This window comes from Falco naumanni, chromosome 2 (assembly GCF_017639655.2).
Source record: "Falco naumanni isolate bFalNau1 chromosome 2, bFalNau1.pat, whole genome shotgun sequence".
NCBI classification, from domain to species: domain Eukaryota; kingdom Metazoa; phylum Chordata; class Aves; order Falconiformes; family Falconidae; genus Falco; species Falco naumanni.
Window position 1 is genome coordinate 19576670 of NC_054055.1, and position 23797 is coordinate 19600466.

General features: G+C 37.3%; 1 protein-coding gene across 11 annotated transcripts in view; it reads right to left on the reverse strand.

Moving 5' to 3' along the window:
- The window catches only part of ZMYM2 (zinc finger MYM-type containing 2), a 91176-nt gene that overhangs the window by 21184 nt on the left and 46195 nt on the right, over window positions 1–23797 (reverse strand). For 10 of the 11 annotated variants that reach the window (XR_005826280.1, XM_040583515.1, XM_040583512.1 and 7 more), the window contains 5 exons: window positions 21725–21875; window positions 20965–21080; window positions 14995–15111; window positions 14234–14384; window positions 3955–4127 (listed from right to left, as the gene is read on the reverse strand). Coding sequence is in view for 10 of the 11 variants with exons in the window: in XM_040583515.1 (XP_040439449.1) it covers window positions 3955–4127; window positions 14234–14384; window positions 14995–15111; window positions 20965–21080; window positions 21725–21875 (708 nt within the window). In the remaining variant the exon portion in view is untranslated. The remainder of the gene's footprint in view (window positions 1–3954; window positions 4128–14233; window positions 14385–14994; window positions 15112–20964; window positions 21081–21724; window positions 21876–23797) is intronic. The other variant, XM_040583521.1, reaches the window with a different exon arrangement.

A 23797-nucleotide genomic window follows, 5' to 3' on the forward strand; every position in this document is an offset into this window, starting at 1 on the left:
GTACAGAAAAGCCCACATATTCTAACCTGCTACGCGCTGCTTGACTATCAAAGCACCACTATCTGCTCAACTTTCTCATTCAAAGAAAAAAAAAAAGGTGACAAATTTTGTCAAATGCAGCAACTACAGCCCTCCTGCAATTGTTTTCTCCCTCTCCTGTTCTGCTTTTTTGTTTAGATATTTGAATAAGTATTACTGTCTCTCCTAGGCTGCTACTAAGGTATTTATGTGAAAAATATTTTTGTTTGCTTCCACATGGAAATTACTCTTCCTTAGCAAGACCAAGATTCTTTTATAAGGATGCTTCACTTCGCATCCCTGCACCTGCTACACTGGAGTTCTACCATTTCCATAATCATGGTAGCAGTCAATACCATACATCCTTCCAAGCAATGAACCTTCCTACTATCTGCCTGCTCTCCCCAACTTCCCTGACCATGAAAGTTAACTGAAAGCAGAAGTGTGAATTCATGATCTTTCTGCTTTTTCCTTCCTTCCTTCCTTCCCCTTTCCCTCTGGGTAACTACCACTACATGTTAATTGAATCTCCAAAATACCTGCCTTCAGGTATTTTGCTCTATTTCTGTGTTGCCAGAAGTCCACCCATACTCTCTGTGATTCAATTACACATAATTTCTTTGCCACTCATGACTGCTTTTTAGCCCAAGACTTTTCCCCAGTCCAACTTCAACACATTCAAATGGGCATGGTGTTTAGTATAAATCACTGATGTTTTCCCCAAACTTGGTTTAAAAACAAATTTTTCACATGTGGGGCTTTTATTGACATTTTTAATCCCCCCCTGACCTGTTCCTAAATGTTCTCCAATGGTTTCGATGGCTACTAATTTGACCTAATCTCAGCTGTCTACAGTAAATAAGCAGGAGATGTTTCCAGAGAGTGACTGACTATAGAAGAAGGGAGATCAGCTGTACCGAAACAGTGCCTACTTGAAATTGAGATGCCTAGATATACAATGCCTAAACTTGGACAAGGTAAATTCCACAAGGTTGTCTTGCTACCTTTACCATTTAGATCAACGCTTGCTCCACAGTTTCAAATTGTACCCCTGCTGACAATCACTGCCATCTGAGCTCACCAGCCACAATGATTTTTCTATGCCTCAGACTAATTCCCCACCTCCTACTTGGTCTTTGCTGAAGACACCTGACCTCTGCTGGGTACACAGTCATTGCTGTACATGCTCAGCCCAATCAATACTCCACTGTAGCCTGGAATGACCTGTAAGCGCACTTCAGCTGTGCTATTTTCAGCAATGTTTCACAATGTATATTTAAAGAAACATGTTTCTGTGCTGATCTCGGAACTGTATACTTTTTCAAGTTATTTTCAATGCTCTAGTATAAGTAACATTAAATGATTGAAATTCTCATCAAATATGAGGCTACTAAAATATTTATATAGACATTTCCTAGATATTTTTCAGATTAACATCCAAACCATGGCATGCAATTGAAGTTTACAGGAGGAGCTCCAATAACTTGGGGAACTAACCTCAAGACACCAAAAATGTTACCTCTCGTTTTAAAAGATGCATGGACACCATACAGCAGAAACTTCCTTAGAACTTGGCACCAACTGATAACTGTAGCTGCCACCCAACAGACGATTAGGACTAAGCTATTCTTTTACATTTCAATCCCTCAAATTAGGTTTGGAGAACACTTCTAGGTAAGTTTGATATACTTATAAATAACCGTCTTCTACCACTGCTACCTTCTTCTGGCTTTTTGAGAATAGAATTTTGGCATTCAGGGATGTTCTCCCATAATACTTAATTATTTTTAAAAGTTAAGATGTTTTCCAGATACTATTACATGAGAAAGATGTGCCCATAAGAAAAAGAGTAGACAAGGAAGATGAAGAAAACACTTGCTTAATGAACACAACGATGGTGTTAAAACATTACTACAGTATTGCTACTTATTTCTCTTCATGTATACATTCATTGGAACTCCAGGGTAACAGGGGACATAGTATAGATTAGACAAAGCTCATACATATGTGATTTTATTCTTTTAAAAAGCTCACAGACAAAACAGCAAATGAAGTACAAGTTCAGGGAGTGGTTCGTATCTGTTCTGTCTTCCTATACTTTGATCATTATCTATTTATAGCTAGATAAGAACACCAGTTAACAATGCACTACCAAACCTAAGGTATATGGAGTGTCTTATAGAAGAGGGAGAAGTTACCAGCAAGGATGTGGAGGGGAAAAAAAGACAATTTTAGCAAAACATGCAACTTCCCAAAACCTATTACATGCCTTCCCCATGTAATAAATCCCAAACTTTTATAACCAGAACTGAATTAGGCAAAGGCCTTAAGAAGTATTTGAAAAAAAAATTACTATCAAGAATTCATCATCACGTAACGCTAGTCCCTCTAGCAAGTACAAGATTAAAGTAGTAAAAATACCTAACACTTCAGTATCATCAAAAGTATCAAAAGTCGTTACTCATCAGCACATCTCTTCAGGTTAAACTGCCATCTCATAGCATCATGTCTAACTTTCCTCTACCACAGTACCAACAGCAGTACCTTAAGCAGACTTAATGGGCTAATTATGTTGTTGCTTTATCCCACAGATCAGAGGGATAACCTCAAGTCAAGAGTTTTCAAGTGGTTCTCAAATCTGAATCAGAAATCAAAGCTTCCACAGAAGTTTATGTGAAACTAGTTTGGTAGGCACACTTCCAGACTGTATTAGATTTCTAAAGCACACCAAAGCGTTATTCAGTTCCCTATCAGAAGGCACTTTTTACCCACACCCCAAATTTTAAGACATATAGATTAAATATTATTATATGAAGTTAACATTTTAGTAGGTTTAAGAACTTTGCAGCCAAGCTTTATCACCCTATTTTCACATGACACAGGAGAAACACATTCTGGTCTTCTGTAGTTTTCTTTCAGGAATGTCTAACAGGACCCTACATATGTTATTCAAAATGAAGACTTTATAATGTTTGGCTGTAGCATTTCCAGAACCAGCCATTCTAAAATAACAGTATGTCTTCAGATTCTCTTCTTTTATGGTAGGCAAATCATCTTGAATTACAGGACTTCTATCCAGCCCTCTAACACTGCAACCTTCCAAGCTGTCTACAGAGTTTTAGTAAGATGATGAATTTTGTACTGCCTTTTTTGCAATTGCATCCACAAGTGTAGTTCTTGTTTTAATATTAGTGTAGCTTTCAGGGATGTTCACACCAGAGATCAAATATTTTATCCATGACACTAATCGCAGGTTAAACCCAGTCCAATTTCACCTTTATTTCTTTCAAAAAATAAACCCCAAAAACCTCTTAACATGAACTCTTTGCTGGTTGAGCTTCACAAGGTAGTTAAGCTTCCAGAGGTTTAGAAATACCTGCCATCTGTTTGATTGAAACTTTTATTAGAAATCCATTTGGTCTTGCTTTTCCCTTTGGCATCCTTTCCACTGGGAAATACTGAACAATCAAAGCCTCTGCACTTCAAACTGAGAAAAGGGAAAAGGCAAAAAAGGAGGCAAAAACAGGAACAAGAAAAACTAACCTAGTTTATCGTCAGTCAACTCAAGGTATCATCCAGCTCCTATTAACAGTGTTTTCAACATTCTGAATACACATTTAAGAAGGTCTGACAAGAAAACTATGGTATCATTTGAGAAGAAAAAATTGGAATTGTAAAGAAACAAATATACATAGTAGTTTCTTGGTTTTCTGTAACTCAAGACTTCCTTGCCAAACGAATTAATAAAATCAGATGATAGAAATGCTGCTCTAAGATTTAAGAAAACTCAAGCCATGAAATTAATACATTTGCTTATTGTATAGCAAATGCTTTGCTGAAGTAATCCATTTGCTGCACAGTTCTTGAGATATCCTCATATGTGCATATTTTTTTTTTTAACTGCAGAGCTCTCATCAAAAATTCTGAGTTACTTGCCTTGTAGTACCAGTCCTGAAATTTTTTACAGCACTCTTCACTGCAGAAATCTCTCACTACACCATCAAGTTCCTTAGTTGCTCCCTTTTTGCACAGCTGTGAGCAGTAATTACAAGAAACACATCTCAGTCCTAACCGTCTTGCAAAGTCTTGTTTATATAGCAGCTTGCAGCCTGGAAACAGATTTTAAATATTAGGAACAAAGGAATTTTTACAGAGAGATATCACAGTTAAGAATTAAAAATACTGAAAAAGAAATGAATACAACAACAGCTAACAATTGGGGCTTCAGACAAATTCAGGTTGCATAACAGACTGTATTTGAAGACATTTTTACCTGAATACCTTTCCTGCACAAATCTATGGTTTCATGTGGCGTCCATATCTTTTTCAAAACACTACGCTTGAATCTGTGCTTATCAAATCCCAAATAAACAGTCAGAAAAAATACATACTTTTCTTTTCATGTAGATCCATGCAAAAGCATTGACTTGGAATTACATTGCTCAGTTACACATTCTCAGAATGCTAGATATCCAGAAAATGACAAGCAGAAATTTTAAGCCAAACACCACCATCCACTAAAACAATACCCTATCTTCAAGGATCAACTTATTTCTATTACTACTTTCATTCACATCAATACAACAAACCACTTAAGACCACTTCATTTTTAAGAACGCTAATAGGTACAAGATGACCTAAGAACAGAGGCATTTATTAAAAATTAGAACTATAAAGTAAGCAATGATCAGTACTGAGAATAATTATGCAATCACAGGATTTTACATATTACATTTGTTTAGGATTTCTATACAATTAATTGTATTTTCTTTTCACATCAGGTGTTTGGTTTTGGCTTTTTGGTTTGGGTTGGTTTTTTTGGGGGGTTGGTTTTTTGTTTTGTTCTGGTTTAGATTTTGCATTTGCTATGCAATCATAATTTTATGGTTGCCATAATGAGAGCCATATTTTTCAATAATATGATCCTCCCTCAAACAAATTAGAAAAGATATTCTAAGATATTAAATGCACTGAAAGATGAATACTGTAGCTATTGCATAGGCAATTTTGAGAATATAATGTATTTAAACTACCTCAAATCTAGCGTCTATTCAGCTGACGCCTGTATCATCCACTCTGTATCTCTTTAATTGTGCTAATTTTACAGAAGAAAACAGTATGAGAAGACGAAATAGCTGTTTATATTAAACACTGGAGGGATGAGAAAACATCTACAAAGACCTCCAATCTAAGTACTGCACCTTTTTTTATGATCTCTCAAATATCACAGTACCACCAAAGACCAGAACTCAAGTCTTCCAAGTGCCCATTCTGCTATGGCATATCATCTAACACATGCAGACTTCTTTACTTCTGTTATGAAACTCAATATGTAACATACATGCTGCACCTCCTCTGGCATACAGAATATAAAAATACTATTTTTACAATGTATTCAGTAATTTCAAAGAAATTACTTGTACCGTTGCTTATTAGGATAGAATTGCCTATGCGTGCAACTGAGATACAATTTTTAAAATCACTAAAAGCACAAGAAAACAAGTGGAAGCTGCAGCAGGCATTTATCTTCCAAAAACAGGTTACTAAGGAATTTTAACTTGCAATGCTAAAAACTTTACTAACAAATTAGATTTGCTAGCAACGTCAGAACAACTGTAGAATATCGTACAAATAAGACACTATAGGTAATAAGTATGTTATAAACAGGTGGGGTTTTTTTAGTTATGTATCTGATTCTTTAACAACAATATAAACACACAAAACAGACAGTGCAGATTTCAAGTGCCAAATCAAGCAATCATCCTTACAGTGCAACTAATTTGGATGTTAAATGCGCCATTCTGAAGGAAATAATAATCCTGAAGATAGTAGTGTATGCAAACTATGAAAAGCACCCCTTAAAGCACTGAAAATTTCTTTCCAGTATTTTTTTCTGACAGCTGTATCCCTCATTATTGTACGGGGCACCAGATTCTTTTCAGTTCTCTACAGTTCGAGATAGCTCAGCACGGCAATGTACCCTCCTCTTCAGCTTTGTCTTAGAAGAGCCATGCAGTGCTGCACCAACCTTTCAAGACTATAGATCCGTAGTACTCTACCATCAATGAGGTGAGCTATGTGCACCTGGCTAAATAGTCTACAAAAAGGAATTGACCTTTTTCTTGGCCGCTAGACCACAGGGAATAAAACTGAAGAGGATACCACTGTTAGATTAAAAGAAAAAAAGAAAAAGCAACAGGTAAGAAATTTTCCATTTGAGAGTCAAATATCTTCCACATCTCCGTGACTCATGGAAAATAATGAGCAGTGAATATTAAATAAGGGGAAACAAAACGTCCAGAATTCCAGCCCTTAAGACTAAATGCCTGAAAGCCATGGGGCTCTTTATAGACTGGTGACTGCAGGGCTTCTTGCTGAAGGAAGCCTCTACAGAAGACAGAAAATCCATCTTCAAAAAACTTCATGTTGACAGAAGATTGTTACAACCCTGAAGACCTCCAAATTGGGTACAGGCCTTTCCTTCTGCAACATCATGAGCAAAATTCTTCATATTTGTCTGATACTATTTTATGTCTTTGTAATAGGTAACTTAATCCACCTGATCACAGAACGTTTGGTTGCTTCAAAATCTTGCCACTTCAGACAAAGGGAAAACAAAATGCCTTTATTTTTGTAGCATGTATTTTAATTAGGTCCTTGGTGCTCTGTGCATACCTAGGATATAACTTTTTATTATAATGCTATGGTTTTGATTAGAATAGTAAGACGTTCTTTGAAGTATGGAAAAAGGTATTCACCTCTGGCAAAACAGATTCTAAGCTTAAACAACTTGGTCTTCATGGGACACAATGTAAATCCTGAATTAACAGAGCAGCAACATCCATGCTGCCTTTGCAGATGTGACCAAGAAGTGGGCTTTGACTGATAGCATGTTGAGGACGAGCAATATCAAATGCACCAGTTTTCTGACCTTGCCAATATTAACACCAAAATCCTGAGGGTTTGGTGAGCCTAACCCCCCTGGTGACTTGAGTTTTGTGAGTATAAAGACTGCCTAAGACAAACAGGTCACAGCCCCAACATTTTGAACAAAAAGATAGAAGTAAAAGCCTAAGTTCCTCAGGATTTCTGCTATAACACCAGACACAAGTTACAGTGTGACCACATGGAAATCTCTAGTGCTTTACAGTGACACTAGGAGAAAACAGCTCTTATCTGGAACAAAAATGTAACTGCAGGTAATTTCATTCAAGCTACACAGGTAATCAATTACGTTCTTTAGCAACATTCTAACAGACCACCACCCTGCAGGTCAACTGTCTCAGACAGAACAATAAGGAACATTTTCAGATAAAGTATTTCCTACTCAAATCTGAACAAAAAACCAAGCAGCTGAGTACCTGCTAAATAAACATAACACATCCTTAATTGTGCTATTAGAATTCTGCCTTCCAATCAAAACCCACCTCAAAACCTACTCCTTCCAACAGCCCTGAACTTTGGCTCCCCACATCAGCTCTAGAGAGAGGGTAAGGACTGGAGCACATGCAACAGAAGCTTACTGACAGGACAACACACGAGAAGTTCCTCCAAACCTTTTCTTCAAGTGTGTTCCAGGTCAAGAGAGCATCCCTTCTCTTGGCAGACCCAAGAACTATCTGGTCCAGTCCTGCAGAGCTACCCACAGTAGGAAACCTGCTTCACTCGACTATCTGCAGCCTCAGAGCAAACAAGCTACTAACAACCTGACCCTACTCTACCAGCAGCAACTACCTGGATGAGGGAAGTTCTGTACATTCACACATCAAACAGCTGTGAAAAAGGAATGCTGAACTAAAAACATCTCCCAAGTCCTCAACACCAGTTTCTTTTTAGAAGATGTTCTTCTCTGTACTATAGAAAGCAACTGTTCCATACTAAAAGCAATTAATTTTTTACCTTGGAAAGGCTGTACTACTAGACTCCCTTCTCCTTCAAGCGACATACAAGACTTGCTGCTCTCTCATCTTGGAATAACTTCAACTGTTACCCTTTAGCAACTTCATCTAGAGAAGAATAACAACAGGCCTGTTGTATGACAAACCACCTGTAGTATCAAGCAGCCTGCAGCATCACAGGCTAGGTCTGGAAGATTTCCGGAGCTATGTTCCATCCACATCTTTATGCTGCCTCCATCTGCATTGATTTGAATGCAATAGCCCCCTCTTCCATACCCACATTCCTATCACCTGCTGTCTGTGGCTTCATAATAAACATCACTATCCTTAGGAAAACAGATGCAATGCCACCAATTTCAGGTCCTGCTTGGTTTACCGTTAAAAGAGACCCCATCTTCTCTGAATAACAGAAAGGCTGTGTATCCCACTTCCTTCCTCGTCTTCTGCTTAAGAATATTATTTTATTGTTCAACTCAACTTTTATACATCCTCAGTTTATCCTACTATTTTCTAATGTTAGATACTAGCTCCTTCCTTTCTCCTCCCTCCTACTCCCCTCCAGTTAATGAGTATTTGCTTGTTCCTAAGTCTTTTCAAGTTGATTATCCTTTCAGGTTAATAAGAAACATCTTTATAAGCTTTCTTCTTCGTGTGCTTATAATCTCAGCACCTTAAAATGCCATCAGTCCTTATCTGCAATATTCCATATTCGCTTAAGTAACTGTCTCAAACCTCTTCAAAGACTTAGTGGAATTGACACTGAAGAACACCAATATAACAAGAACTCCTGCAGTTAAACAATGCACAGGATTTCACTTTATATTCTTTACCATGTTAGCTCTCCATGAACCAAAAAAATCTCAAGATTCAGCACAGCTTGTACTCAAAATTTAGGTGACAATACATTAACAGTATCAACGTTCTCCCTCTACAGACAGAGGCAAGATAAACAAACAATCTCTTCCTCAGCATAGTTCTGCCTTTTGACTTTTAAAACCACAAGAATGCTGCCAAAAGTATCAAAATCCAGGTTAACAAGTTAAAATTTTCAAGTAATTCCAGAAGATACGCATCCAACAAGCACTCATTGGAAACTACATCCACACGATCAGACTCTTCCGTAAGTGAAACACCGCAAGAACCAGCTCTTTCACGTGTGCTTGTCTGGAAGGTGTAGACCTGTGCTCCCCTTCAGCACAGCCAAGGGCCTTCACTTGGTGCTTCTGCAGCAAGGGAGCCTGTTAAATGTTTCATAAAGGACTCTTCCCATTTAAATACGCTGTCTTTTTTTGTTGGTTGTTTTTTTTTTTTCTTCAGTAACTCATTTTCATCAGCAGAAAAGTAACTTTGAGCTTTTACAGTAACACAATTTGTTCAGAATAGTCACCTGCAGCTCAACGAATTAATACCCGACTACTAAGACTACATGGCCTGAACAATGCATGAAATGTGCGAGAGCTCTCCAACAAAAACTGCCGCAGCTCAAACAGAAGTCAGAGATTTCCTGTTGTAACTGTTGTCCATAGCAGACAAAGGAGATCATAGTCTCTCAGAATAACTCAAGAACCTCAAAATCCCTCCAAAGTTGACTCCCACTTATCTACTAACCTGATTTGTGGGAAAGGAATACCCTCCCTCAGTAACAACAAGACTCCTGCAGTTGTGAAGAGCATTTTTATGGATCATACATTTTACAGTATTTAACATGTTTTGCTTTTCACTTGTCTCCTTTTGCCAGGATATTCCAACTCAGCAACAAATAAACCTTCAAAAGAAAGCCACAAGGAAGCTGACACTTCAGGTTAGAATTTATCTCAAGAGGGACACCGCCAAAGAACGCGGTCAGAAGCAGAATAAAACTGCCCAACACAGGAGGCTACAGTTGAAAAGGCATCATAGCAAGCACAGGAGTTTTTTAACATGGTAGGCCAATGTCAGAGCTGCAGAGAGGTAGGTAATAACAGGTCTGTGAAGCACAAACCCAAGAGCTTGTAACAGAAGATTTTCGTTATGTAAAACACTTAACTGTGATATGAAATTTTACATATACTAAATATAATTTCTTTTCCCTCTAACTACATTCTATACTATTTATCAAACCTCAATCGCTTTATGAGGTCCTATTACAAAGTAGCATGCAGTTAGGGAGTAGTAATTATGCCATAAGATTTTTTATAAAAACGGATGTCTTCAGAAAGTTCTAACTTCAGAAAGTATGCTAACCCAAATTCTGCACATTTTACTTTTATAAGGTTTGTCAGTGTCTCTAAAAAGAGGTAAGTTGATAACGTAAACTACAAAAAAGCTGTGTTTAAACAATTTCTGTTGCTCTCACATTTAACAATAACTAAATCAAGAAACAGGAATTAAGAGGTTCAAGCAGGCTTGATGGCAACCCCTTCACGCAGGGGAACGCAGGAGCTCAGCACAGCCCAGCATATCAACTTTTCCTCAGTGCTGTTGTTTCTCCACCTACTGGAGAAGCCCAGCAACCAAGTTTTAACAACACTTCATATCACACATCAGTTTTGAAACCAGTTTGGTTATGTTTCTAGAAACAGCAGGAACTGCTATAAATTTCAGGTTATTTCTTAACTGGTTATGAAACATGACACTTAAGCATCTGTATAAAATTTAATGTGCTCGTGTTTAGGCTCTTTCCAGTATCTTTAGTGTTTTCATATACATCCAACAATTAAAACCTAAAAATTTAATAGCATACTTTACCAAACAACCCACTGTGTAGCCATGGTTGGAAAAACGCCACTGAAATCTACAGTGCTTTAACTATATATACACCTTTCCTAGACATACTCATTTCTGAAGTCACTTAATTTCCTAGATTTCTTTTTCTGCTTGTCAGCTCTACAGTGTTTCAAAAGGGATTATCTCTAACTAGATGAAACATCGTAATAGTCTACATTGAGTTTAACTTGCAGAATCCCTAATTCTATACTACCAAGATGACAGTACAGTGCTAGTTTCATAGCTGCCTTATCTGTATTATCCATTTGAAAGGAACTCCCAAGCATCAGATAACCGAGTTACTCCATAGCTCACTGCCTTCAAGCAGCAGACTACTGGATATAGTGTTATTAAAATTCGTATTATAAAATTATTACAAAGCCTGTGTTATTTAAATCATAATACTTAGTTCTATTCAAAAGACTAACGAAATGCAAAATCAGTCTGCAAAAAAGTTATGGTGATACTCACCATGAAATAGTTGCATTGCTGGACTGCCAAAGACTGACCTATCCTAGAGCCTAGACCCTCAGAAGGGATATATATTAAAAAAACCCAACACTCAGTAACTTTAAAAATTCCCCAGGATTAAAAAGTTGCAGAGCCTGTCCTCAACTGTCATTCAAGCACCTATACGTACATACATAAAAACCCACAAGCAACTTCTATCTTCTTGCTTTAGCATATGCAACATACACCTTATTTATTTAGATACTGGTATTTTGGAATGAGGCATTCTAGTGGCAAAACACCAGGGCAGTTTAACTTCCAAAGCCTCAGCACCAGGGGAACAGATTGAACTCTTTCACCTATTCCATTCAGGTTATTCTACCTCCATGTAGCATCTGAGTTTTGGACAGAAAAAGCATCGTTTACCCCACTGAAGAATTAATAATCCTCTTCAGTACAAATGACAGGTCAGTTCTAGTTACACTTCACTGCAATGGAAGTATCAGCTGGTCACTGCACATGTTTTTAAATATCTGAAGAGAAACATATAAAGAAACGGAGTTGAAATGAAACTGCACAGAAACACTGACCCCAGAGACTTTAATGTGGGTGCCAGGGTTTTTGTGTAAATATATACATATTTGCATGTGTAAAAAAAACCTCAGGTATGAAGAATGCGAGCAGAGGAATAATGACATCTTCAGTACCCCAGCTAGTCCAGCTAGGGAATCATAAGCAGTCAAGGGGTCTTTGTGGCCGATCTTAATATGCTTCCCCATCAATTTGCTTGGAGACCAACAAATAAGCACTCTTACAGAAACTTCCAACACCTGTTTAACTTCTGTGGATTTCATCTAGGAGCCTTCTTCTAAAAACACATACCTGAAATTTTCCAGTATTTTCCCTTTAGAGTCCAATTTCTTCCAAAAAATGCCAATAACTTTTGTGACTAAACACAAGATTATTTCTTCTCCAATTGTAATATTTTTGTCTTCTGGGGTGAAGAATAATTCCATGCTCAACAAAATAATCTATGTTGGTAAAGTTTCTTAAACACTTCACAATTATCAAAACCAGCATGGCTTCCATATCCAACAAGTTTATTTGTTACGTCTACTAGTTTTTCTACTTTACACAGTTGTATATATTTTTGGAAAAAGGTTATGACATCAAGGAAGAACAGTGGTATTTGGGTGCCTGGAAAAAGGGGAAGAGAAATTTATCACCTCTGATGATGGAACTTCTATTTGTTGACATCCACTCAATCCACCTAAAGACCTGGCCCTCTCCTCCCCACATCAGATCTAAACACTGTTACCTCTTGGATCCCACTATTTCTGCAGCAATCAATGACAGCTCTTGGTTCTCCCTTAAAATACAGGGCCTAGGCTGTTTGTACAGAGTTTCTGTCCAGGTCAGCAGTTTACCTTCCTTGGGTAACACAGCCAACTTTTTTTTCATATGCATCATAAAAAAGTAGACCTAAGCTACAGCTAGCAGATGTGTGCCATATTTATTCAAGTTACATTCTATTTCACGGTGCTTTTGACTACCTTCTCTCTACTATTCAGTGGTTCAGATCATCACAGTAAGCTGATAAAACTTTGTTTTAATGGTAACATTTGGTGTATTCATCCTCACAGAGACCATCTCTGCTCTCAAGGTGGCAATCCAACAGATGCAAACTCAGGACTTGCACTAACACATCCAGCAACAGATCCCTCCATTTAGTAAATGTATTTACGCAGGTGAGAGTGTTTTTATTTCTTTCCTTCCTCAAATTTTTGAATAGGAAATACAAGTCCTCACTTATTTCAAGTCTCCTCATACAAAAATATATCTATGGAAGTAGCAATATGGCATAGCTCACATTATCAATCTTACTGATTTCACAGCCTCCAGGCCTTAAAACAAAGGAGTTACAAGTATTCACATTCATACTGGCATATACTTGTAATCTCCAGATCAAAAAGGTTTGCTCTTGTCATATAATATATTCTGTGGAATTGTTTTATTCATAGAAACAATGTCTAGCTAGATGCTACTGAGCACTGCAATGATACACTGTAAAACCAGAAGGCCTGGCTTTGTCCTTTCTTCCTCTCCAGATCTCACTTTGCAGTCCATAACACAAGAAGAAAGTAATGGTGGCAAGAAAACTAAGCCACCACACTCCATTCAACAGAAATACAAGACTGCAGAATCCATCGCTATACGGGGAAGGCACAGAGGGAAGGCTGCCTCCAGCCCTGCATCCCACCTCTCCAGTTTAACAGGATCCTGCTACAAGTAAATTGGCACATCCACCATTTAATCTGCTTGAAAGCAGAGATCTTCAGCAAGGTTTATCAAATGATAGTGAAAGCACTGTTATTATAACTAAAGAAAAAAAATATTCACTATTATCCTCCAGAGATAGGTCATCCAAACTTGCAGGTAAACTTCTAAGATCAGGATTAAATACCATTATTTAAAGACAGCTCACCAGAAGTGGAAAAGATAGGTTCTTGTCAAGACTGTATTTTGCTGTTTCTATTAACACAACATGCAACTTAATAGAATCTTATGCCCATATACCTCCTTCTTAGTTTGGTTTCTCTTTAAAAATCCAAATCATTAGTCAGGAAAATTATAACAACAGTAACCAACACACACCAACAGGCATCACTGGAGTTATTGCTTAAATAACCATTCTAAGCCACACAGAATTTCCACTGTTGTATCAGATTTTGAAAATACTAATCAAAGAAAAAGTTTGGCATTCCTCAATGCAGTTAGTGTTGGTATAGCTCCTGCATAAATTTCAAAAAAAGAATTTCTGTATAATTTTTTTGTGCATATTTATATATGCATGTACACACACACACACACACTTAAAAGTCTTGCCCACTCTTCCTTAACCTGGAGTAAGTGGTGAAAAACTCAACAAAAGACCACAGAAGCAGATCAGATAAATTAATGGGAACATGCACACCACTAGTAATAATGAAGAAATTTCTGCTTCAACCTCAAGTACAACAGAGTTTTTTACCTTGAATTTTAACGTTAAATATTAACATAGTAAGTCAACTGCAATAAAGCTACAATGACCAATACCTTAGAAAAAAATAAAACATACATACCTTCGCTACAAAAGGGCCTTTTAATGCCAGAGAAATTCACCGTCTCATGCAGCGTTTTCTCTTCTTGACAGTATTCACAGTATGTAACTATGCAGTGCAGTTTCTTATAATCATCACAACATGCTCTGCTGCAGAACTGATACACTTTGTTCTAAATGCAAAGTTGCAAAGCATCACAAATAGGGTTAATGATAAAATCTTAAGGTCTGGATAATGCAACTCTAAATAACAGTTTGCCATTAAGACATGACTTGAACATGCAAAGTAAACAGAAGTGCAACCACACAATTAGGGTATGACTTCTAATGCTAAAAATTAACAGCTCTCACTCAAGCTGGCAGCAAGTGCTTCAAATACTTACCATTCCATATGAAAATTCTCAACAGAAAATATGCCAATCTTAGCATATCCTCTTCAGATACTTCTCTCAGTTCATGGAGAAGTGTAACAATGGTCTATTATATCTACAGTCATACAATAACTGAAGATGAAAGCAGATTCCAAACTTATAGCTGATCTGAGAAATTACATTCTTCTTTAAATTCCACACATGCATTTTTATTTTTTATTTATGAACAAAGACTTCTGCTTTTATCCATACTGAAGTTAAGTGGTATTCTACAGAACCAGGTAGATTTTATTAACTTAACTTTTAAAGCTTCAATAACTTATAAAATAGCTATCTAGAGAAACTGTATTTGAGTTAAAGGTTTAAACTTTTAAACACTTCATCATTCTAAAAACACCAAAAACCCCCTTACCTCCCATTCCAGTACTTCTGGCTTTGAACAAAAAGAACTTTTGCAATAATTACATTTCAACTGAATATCAGTGGGAGAAACAAACTGACCATTTGTTGAAGACTGCACACTGAGAGTCTGAAAGACATAAATATATATACACATCACTAAAAAAGTTACTTTTAAAATGTGTTTTTTCAATTAAGCCTATAGCGTTTGAGAATTTGACAGGTTATAAATAAATTTGGAAGCATTTCTGGCAAAAGCCCAGCAGGTTAGTCTTCTCCCTTGTCATCTTAGGTTTTCCAAGCTCGAATCTTTACCCTTGCTTCCACCATAATTACTTTAGGTCTTCCTTCTTCTACCTTACTTTTCTAATGGCTGTTATTTAAGGGTAATGACAAACGACAAATGCCAAAAAAAGTCTCCCAAAACTGAACACTTGTTAACCACAAAACATGTATTTGCAGATAAATGCATTTCACTTGCCTTATTTTGGTCACAGAAGTTCAAAGACCAACAAACAAGTATTTTCTAATCCGAACTTCACCAAGGTAGATGATCTACACCTTACTTAAGCATATCACTTAAAAATACAAATGCCAAAGTAAAATGCCTTCAGTGAGAAACCCTGCATCTGCTCAGATTAAGAGAAAACTAGCTCACAGTCCTAGCTGATCTCAATCACTAAGGCAGGAAGATGCAATCATTAAAGAGCCAGCCCCTACAAGATTAAGGGTTTTCAGACTGAGAAAAATACTATAGATTGCATTTGTAGTAGGCATAAGAATTTAATTCTGGACCCGAGTAATTCACTTGTGTATTTTTGAGGCAATAGGTAGATAGAGAACTCAGTTTTACAGTATCTGTAGTCTTCCTGTAGGTCTTGTGTGCCTATAGAACATTGTCTTTTGGACATTCCTTACATCAAGCAACAACTATTGGTGTATCACACATACAATGTTCAAGACAAAATCTGAATCACTAGTGATCACAGTCACTTCAAGAATCCAGAGGACAAATTTCTTACATTCGCCATCTCAACAAACTTTCCCACATCATTTGCAACAAGACAAATATATTTAAAGACAAGTACTCTTCAGACAAGATTTGTTACTGCCTCTCCAACTCGTTAACAGTGAAAATGCACAACACTCCTGTTACAGGATACTTTTCTTCAGACTCTCATGTTACTAAGGGTTCACCTACACTAAAGAAAAAAAAAGTATTGTGATAGCATTGATTACTCACACAAACCCTCACGTAAGTGGGCCGGTACAGCTAAGTGCTAGCTAGCAGTGCGGAGTACCATTTTATGCAGATGCACTAATTCTGTACCAGGGGGTTGCAGATATTAAGCAGGCATGCACATTTCCCAATCACAGACAGGACCCGAGAACAAAATGCCATATACAGCAGAAAAGATGCCACCTTTATCCCAACAGTCCATTGTCCCATAACAACTTTAACACAGTCTGATGCCCACATACAGTATTGCCATATTTTTCCCACGATAACCAGCAAATGTCCCTGTGGTTGAGAGAGGTTTGCTAGACTGTGGCTGCTCTAAACAGGCAGCTGAAAACTTGTACTAACAGGGGAGCCACAAAGACATTTTAAGTTCAAGGTCCAACCTGATTTTTGCAAGGTTCTTCCCAGAGCAAGCACCATGCTCAACACGTGCTGCCATGTGGGTTATGAAAGCACAATGTGAGTCCTAGGAGTTCTGGCTGAAAACAAGAAGAAATCAAGAAGCAAGTATACCCACCGCCCCCAGTTCAGGAATGATTAAAGAACTAGCAGATGTGACAATTTGTACAAAACACTGAAGACAGAGGGAGGAACAAAGACTAAATGCATCAAATGCTCATCAACTGAGGAGCAACCATATTTTTTGACATCTGTAACCACCTTTAAATATGGGATGAAAACAGCCTATTGTGAGGGCTAGAAGTTAAAAGCTACATGTGTTTTTTTGTTGTTTTCTGATATATGACACTGTTGGCTGCTTTTATTTCTTTTCCCAACTGTTTGCTGTGGTAGCATTTCAGCCCTTATGTAGTTTGGGGGGTAGTAACTGAACAATAACTAAAGCTAGTGATGAGAGAACAACAGGACTTGAGACTGTTTAAAACTTGTTTTAAAGAATATTTACATCTAAAGTAGACCCAGAAAATCTCAACAATTAAGCATTACTATTTCTAAAACAAAACCATTTTATCATAAACTCCTAGGTTCAACTAAGTATTTTCCCACAGAAATTAGTAAAGAACTGAATTCATATTACTGAAATCTCTAAACCAAGTAAAAGATGGCTGTAAAACCGAGTTAATCACAAGATGATTCTGTATACCTCCTTAAAGTTCCATTATACTGCTTACAATTCAGAACTGCTTCTGTATAGTATCTTAATGAGTCAAAATGACATGCACACTATTTTCATCATCTTACTTTGCCTCTAACTTACAAGGTGCTTAAAGAGTATCTCTAGGAATTATTTGGGAGCATTATTACACACAGTAACGCAGCAAGAACATCATAAATTCATAAAAATATTTCACAGGTCACCCCACACAGCAAGGTTTTATCGATGTTGTGCTTTATCAAAAATATCTGTGAAATATATGTATATGTGTGTGTGTGTACATGTGTCTTTTGTGTATCTTAAATTCAATCAAAAACCAGTTGTTTAATCTGACTTTTTGAGTCTGCCCTGAACAAGAGCATGGGAAGTGCCAAGCAAAGGGAAAAATTGTAAAGCCCTTTTCAGCCTTTAATACAACCACCTCAAACTGCTCTCGGCTGTCAAATTACTAATGAAGAGTAGGCAGGCACAGCCTAGGACTCGGCTGAGAAAGCCAGTGTAGCAGCACGGCTTCTGGCCTGCCCCTGTCCCCACAGCACAAGCCACTGAGGGGCTATCCTTGCTCACAGCAACACAAAATCAAATTGTGGAAACATTTCTGTACATAAATGTATACGTGGGTAGTAGGTAACCAGTCTGGTTTGGTTTTTTCTAGTTGAGAAAAAATAACTTTGAAAGAATAAAGTAATTCTTAGCGCAAAAAGAGAAGCAACTACATAAAAGGTATCTTTTACATGTGGTGATCCACTATGACTGTTCCACAGGCAAAATCAAGGGCACTAAATTAAGCAGGGAAGGAACCAAACACTCCCCTAATGCGCTCACACACAGAGACCACCTTCCAGCCTCAGTGTGGGAGCCTCCATTATTTTTATTATGATTAAATTTGGAAAAGTATTTCTGTGACAAGAACGACAAGCTTCCTCCATGCTCCCTGCTGCAAGATACTCCTTTTTTAAAATACATGTATGTGTGTGTGCAAGAAAGATAGAAGGTATGTAACAAAGAACACTTACAGACACCATAATGATGGTGAAAGATAACACAATATTAGTGAATAACTAGAGTGAGTAACTTGCTAAAATCCGCTGTATTTAAAATTCTTACACATATTGGTCCTACAACACTCTAGATACACCCATAAATTGAAGGGGGATGGGGGTGGGGATCAAATCTTTAGCACACGTTATCTGAAAAATTTTGCATAGACTTGTGTTTTGCAAGATAGCTTGACTTTTAAGACATTTACACAGTTGCCAACTTTGGGAAGACACTCGTAGTACAGCCTCCATGTTTACAATAAACAAGTGAGCAGTTTATTTTTCCTTAAGAGACAAGTTCAGAGCAAGATGTTCAACTAACCCAGTAAAGGTACTGATGCTGGCTTAAAACAATACAACTTTGGAACAGTTCTGTCCTTAACTCTGCTATATCATCCCCCAATACAAAGCATGAAAGACGACAAGATACAGTCACACTATTCTACCACCAACTACCAAAGAAAAACCACATCAAGCAGGCTACTCTCCCTATTTTACCCTTCTTTCTTACAAGGATGAATGCTCTTGCAAGCTGTCCACACAAAGGAGAATATAGGTATGGATGCAAGTTGCACAACAAAGAGTTCAACTGAATCTTTCAAACATTTTAGTACGTTAAAACAACAGTTAGCTAGAAACACAAAAGGTTTTTCCTAAGATAAAATGACAATCAACCCTAAAGTACTGTGAACAAATTGGGAATTTAAACATTCCAACTCATCTGTAAACCAAAAGGACTAAAATTTTTGCAGAAGGGAGAGACAGACCTAAAATAGCAGTTACTCGGTTCTGAGAAGGTAATCCCTAACAAAAAGAATTGTCATTCATAACATATGGGAAGAACAGGCACAGAAAGAAAAAAGGATTAATATAATGCCATAAAATTAAAACAAAAGTTATCTGCATTAGTAAACAGTGAAAAAAATGGAGCACCACAGCAAATCAGCCATTCCTCAAAAGACCATTACAGAAAGCATTGCAATTGACCAAATGGATTAAACCATTTTCTCAATTTAGGTTCAATCTCTTAACATGTCACTTAAGATATAAAAAAAAGCCTCAAGGAAACACTTACAGTCCAATGCTCACATTGTGGTATACTGTCCTTTCCACCTGAATACTAAATGAACGGAACAAAGAAGCTGTTGTCATACAATCAATTCTTATCTAATGGTTAATACATTTTATTCTTCTAGACAGTGAATATATGAAAACTATCAAAAGTTAGAATCTGGTAGAATCGTTTGAGCAAACTAAGCAAGCAAGCGACCACCCATCCATTCTTGGTCTTTAGTGAGAACTCACAGACTGTATGGCTGCTCTAATTAAACTCCACTACAACACGGAAGAGACAGATCTACATGTAGCACTGAAACCGCAACAGAAGCATCAGGAAGGTCTCAGTAAGATCAGAAATCTATGATCAGCACCAACTGATCTAGCAGTTATATTCATAAGTGTTGTTTATCTGCAAATCCAGGAAGAGCCAGGCTGTATTTGTCACTCATTAGCTTTATTTTTCTCACTCAAGTAACAGAAAGGTTTTGTTCTGAGAGTTCTCAGGGCTGCAATCAATACTAAAACCACGTGGAATAAAATAAACGCTGAATGAGTTTGCAAGAAGTATTACAGATTTTTCATTACATACCAACAATCTCCATCCATTTTATAATCAGATGCACTGACAGACATCTAGTCAATTACTTAGGATGGAAACAGGGAACAGGGCTACATGCTGGACATCCTATCCAGAGTATATTAAAAAGAAGTGATTAAGAGATTGCTTTGCTTTCCAGTTAAGAGAAAACAGTGAAGTTTAATGACAAATGGGAAAACCCTGTGTGGGTGTAACTGTTCCTCAACAACACGTGAGGTAATCACCAATTACAACATAGTGCACATCTGGGAAAACTGTTTTTACATACAAAAACTGAAACATTTTCTTTAAAAATGTTCTTTGAGCACCTAATCACTGTAACACATTTTACATATGTTTTAACCTTAAGTCATATTTAAAATATGACATCTTCAAGAAGCATAGTAGCCTCCTCCACTGTGCCTATCATCAGGCTTACAATGCTCTGGTTTCTGGATGTACTTTAAAGGGCTAGCTTCACCCACAAATGTTCTAATAGCTTAGGCTGTAAATTCTTATTTTGGAGACAGTCACTATTCCGCATGACACACCTTTGTTAGTATAATGTTCAACATGAGAATGTTGTTATTGTGTTTAGTGTAGAAGAGATTGAATTTGTTCATTTTCAATGCAAACCAGCAAGGCTCATCTCCATAAAGAGGCAGGGGAGGTAAAAATAAGATGAGCAGTGATATTGCTTTATGTTTACTTATGATATTAAGGAGAAATGGACTGTTATTATCCAATTTTATAAGTTTAAGACAGCAGCTAATGTTATTATTATGAAACAGTACTTTGATCAAAGAAAACTGTTATGAGCCAGAAGCATTTATGTTAATTGTAGCTCATAGACATGTATATACAAACAGGTTAGTTTAATATTCAAATACTTAACACAAACACAGGTACACAAATATTTAGGGAGGAAAAGATTTAACACAACAGCTAACCTGAAATTTAGCTACACAACTGGAACTGCAAAAGTTGTACAGTTTTCCATCAGGCATTGTGGCTTGATATTGAGGTAAAGAGTTTCGATTACAAAAGTGGCAAATAATTCCCATACCTAAAAGAAAAATGTAGTTTACAAACAAAATAAACACAAAATAGTAGCAAAAAAAAAAAGGGGGGGGGAGGAATATGAAATTGCACCTTCATCTATAAAATTCACTAGAGCATGTTCAACTTTGAGTTTGTTGAACTGATCTATGCCTGCTTTGCATATTGAAGAACACATGTTTTGAGTTATTTACCAGATCCTTTCACCCAGATTAAAAATTTTACCTAGAGAATATCATATACATTGTAACTACCTCTATCCTCGCACAATTTTTGCTCGAGGAGATAAAAGGGGGCAGGTTTGGAGCACAGACAAGAGAATATTAATCCATATGCATGAAAATTGCACTACCATTCTGTGACACATCACAGCACATTATGTCTCAATATTTTTTCCTAGGGTGCCTTAAGACAGTCGAAAACTGCTTCTGACATCAAGCAAAAAAGCCAGTGGTTAAAGTGATGCCCTACGGGTCCATTTACTAGTGCTGAATAGAAGATGATTATTTTTTTTTTAAGTAAGTTTAAAAACCCTATGAAGTGACACCTGCATAGATGAATTCTAAAACAAAACCACCCCTCCCCCAGTGTTCAAACTTCAAAAAAGTCTACTCTTGTTTATGATGAAAAGCCATCATCCTTTTCACTTACTTTGTGATTTTGCATATTTTGATTTGTGTGTGTTCATGCATACAGTTGAGCAGTATGGCTCCATATATCCATTAGGTCCTATGCACTGAGTCATGTCAAAAAACCTGCACTGAGCTCTGCAGCCAGTACAAGATGTTAATTTGCCATATTTCTAAAACATAAAACAAAGCAAAACAATGCATTAGTTAAAACTATGTTTGGCTTTTGGTTTTAAATTATGGCGTAACGAACACAGAGGAAGATGTGCTTATTTACTTCTGCAATTTGCTCCCCCAACAGAAACTTCCTACACCTCCCTCCCTCCCCAATTAACCTTCATGATCATCTTCTGAAGAGTATTCAGCACTATGGTGGGGTCTCTTACTCCTGAGAGGAAGCTGGCTAAACCTGAACTTCCACGTAAAGACAAAAAACAAATACACACACCCCCAAAAAAATAACCAGCCAACCAACCAAACAAAAAACCCATACCAAACCGCCATCTGCAAACTCTGAACTGTGGTACGAGTATACAGCGAGTTGTGCTGAGCTGCAGAGTTTGAAACAAGTCTGCCTCTCTCCTTGTTGATGGGACAATGGTTGTAAGAAACGAAACAGGGAATCTGGCACAGCAAAGTTGAAGAATAAATAGCAGTGCTAAACTTTTTTAAAAAAGGGTACTCTCTAAATGATATCATCTTTAATATTATCAAGTATGAGTTAGACATAGCAGTTTCTTGCTAACAGCACTGTTGGGAGAACCTCTAACTTCTCAACTCTCCTAGTTCCAGTCCTCCAGGCAGGAGGAACGCTGAAGAGTTCCTATGCTCCTCATCAGATCCAATGAGGAACTGTGATTCCATGAACCCAGTAACACACTCAATTTTGACATCTCTCAATACAGCTGTCAGTCAACCAACAGTTCTCCACAGGAGGGAACAAGTGTTCTATAAAAAGCACAGAAAAGCTGCATCAAACAAATACCAATACCACAGTCGACACACAGAATCAATAGCTCAGATTTCCTATTTGTATTACATACTTCAGTGTTAAGGAAGTATATCATGCACCACAAAGCAAGGGGGGGGGATAAAAATAAAAATGCCTATGTGCCTTCCCCGTCCATAGAAATAGTATCATGGTTTTGACAGTGATCACACAGAATTCCTCATTTGAACAGTGATGAGTGTCCTGTCAGACAGACTCTCCTCCTATGGAGTATTAAAAAATAACCTGTTGAGACTTAGGCACTTAAGATTTCTTCCCTTCTGTTGAGGAATGATTTTGGCACTACCTCTCCTTCTTTCCCTTTTCTCAAGGGCTGCAAGAAGAAAGAAAGTTAAAGCGTGTTTCATAGGTGCTTTACTTTGTTCAGAGTAACAGAAGCTTCAGTGGTTATCTTTGCTCTTCCTATTTTTAGCCACTTACATTTCAGAACCAGCTACACCCACAGTCTTACAGCCAGCCAGAGAAGAAACTTAGGGTTCTATAACATGGATCTTCCTCCCTATATTAAAAACATGTATATAAAAACATAGAAATACACATGTCCCTGCCACAAATTGGGTGTAGCACCTTACAGAGACCAGCAAAATTTGAAAATACCACACAACTTCACAATTTTCACATGGTGCTTTGAGGAAACCTTTTCTGTGGAGTTCCTCCAAAAAGGAGTATCTGGCAACTTAACAAGCTCCTACCTAGAGGAAGGCATTGTATACAACTCCAAGATCCTTCCTTCCCACCTTACTTCATTTTTTATGTTTGCCTTTAAAAATGTTACCCTCAGCACCTAATAATCCTCCTAATCAGCCACAATATTGACAAAATTCACGCTAAGTTCCAGGACCAAAACGCAGCAATTACACTGTTCTATGACCTGGAGCTATTCTACCACTAAACATTCATCTCCTCTGTCAGGCTAACAGACAAAAGCAGAAACCAAGATTACTTCAAATTATATTACCAGTGAGAATACAGAAGCTCACAATTTACAAAGGACTTGACTTCTTGGAACAAGCTCAATGGACAACAAACACCAAAAAATCTCTGTGCACAAATAGCCCTAGTACCTCTAGAATAAACCAAATGTAA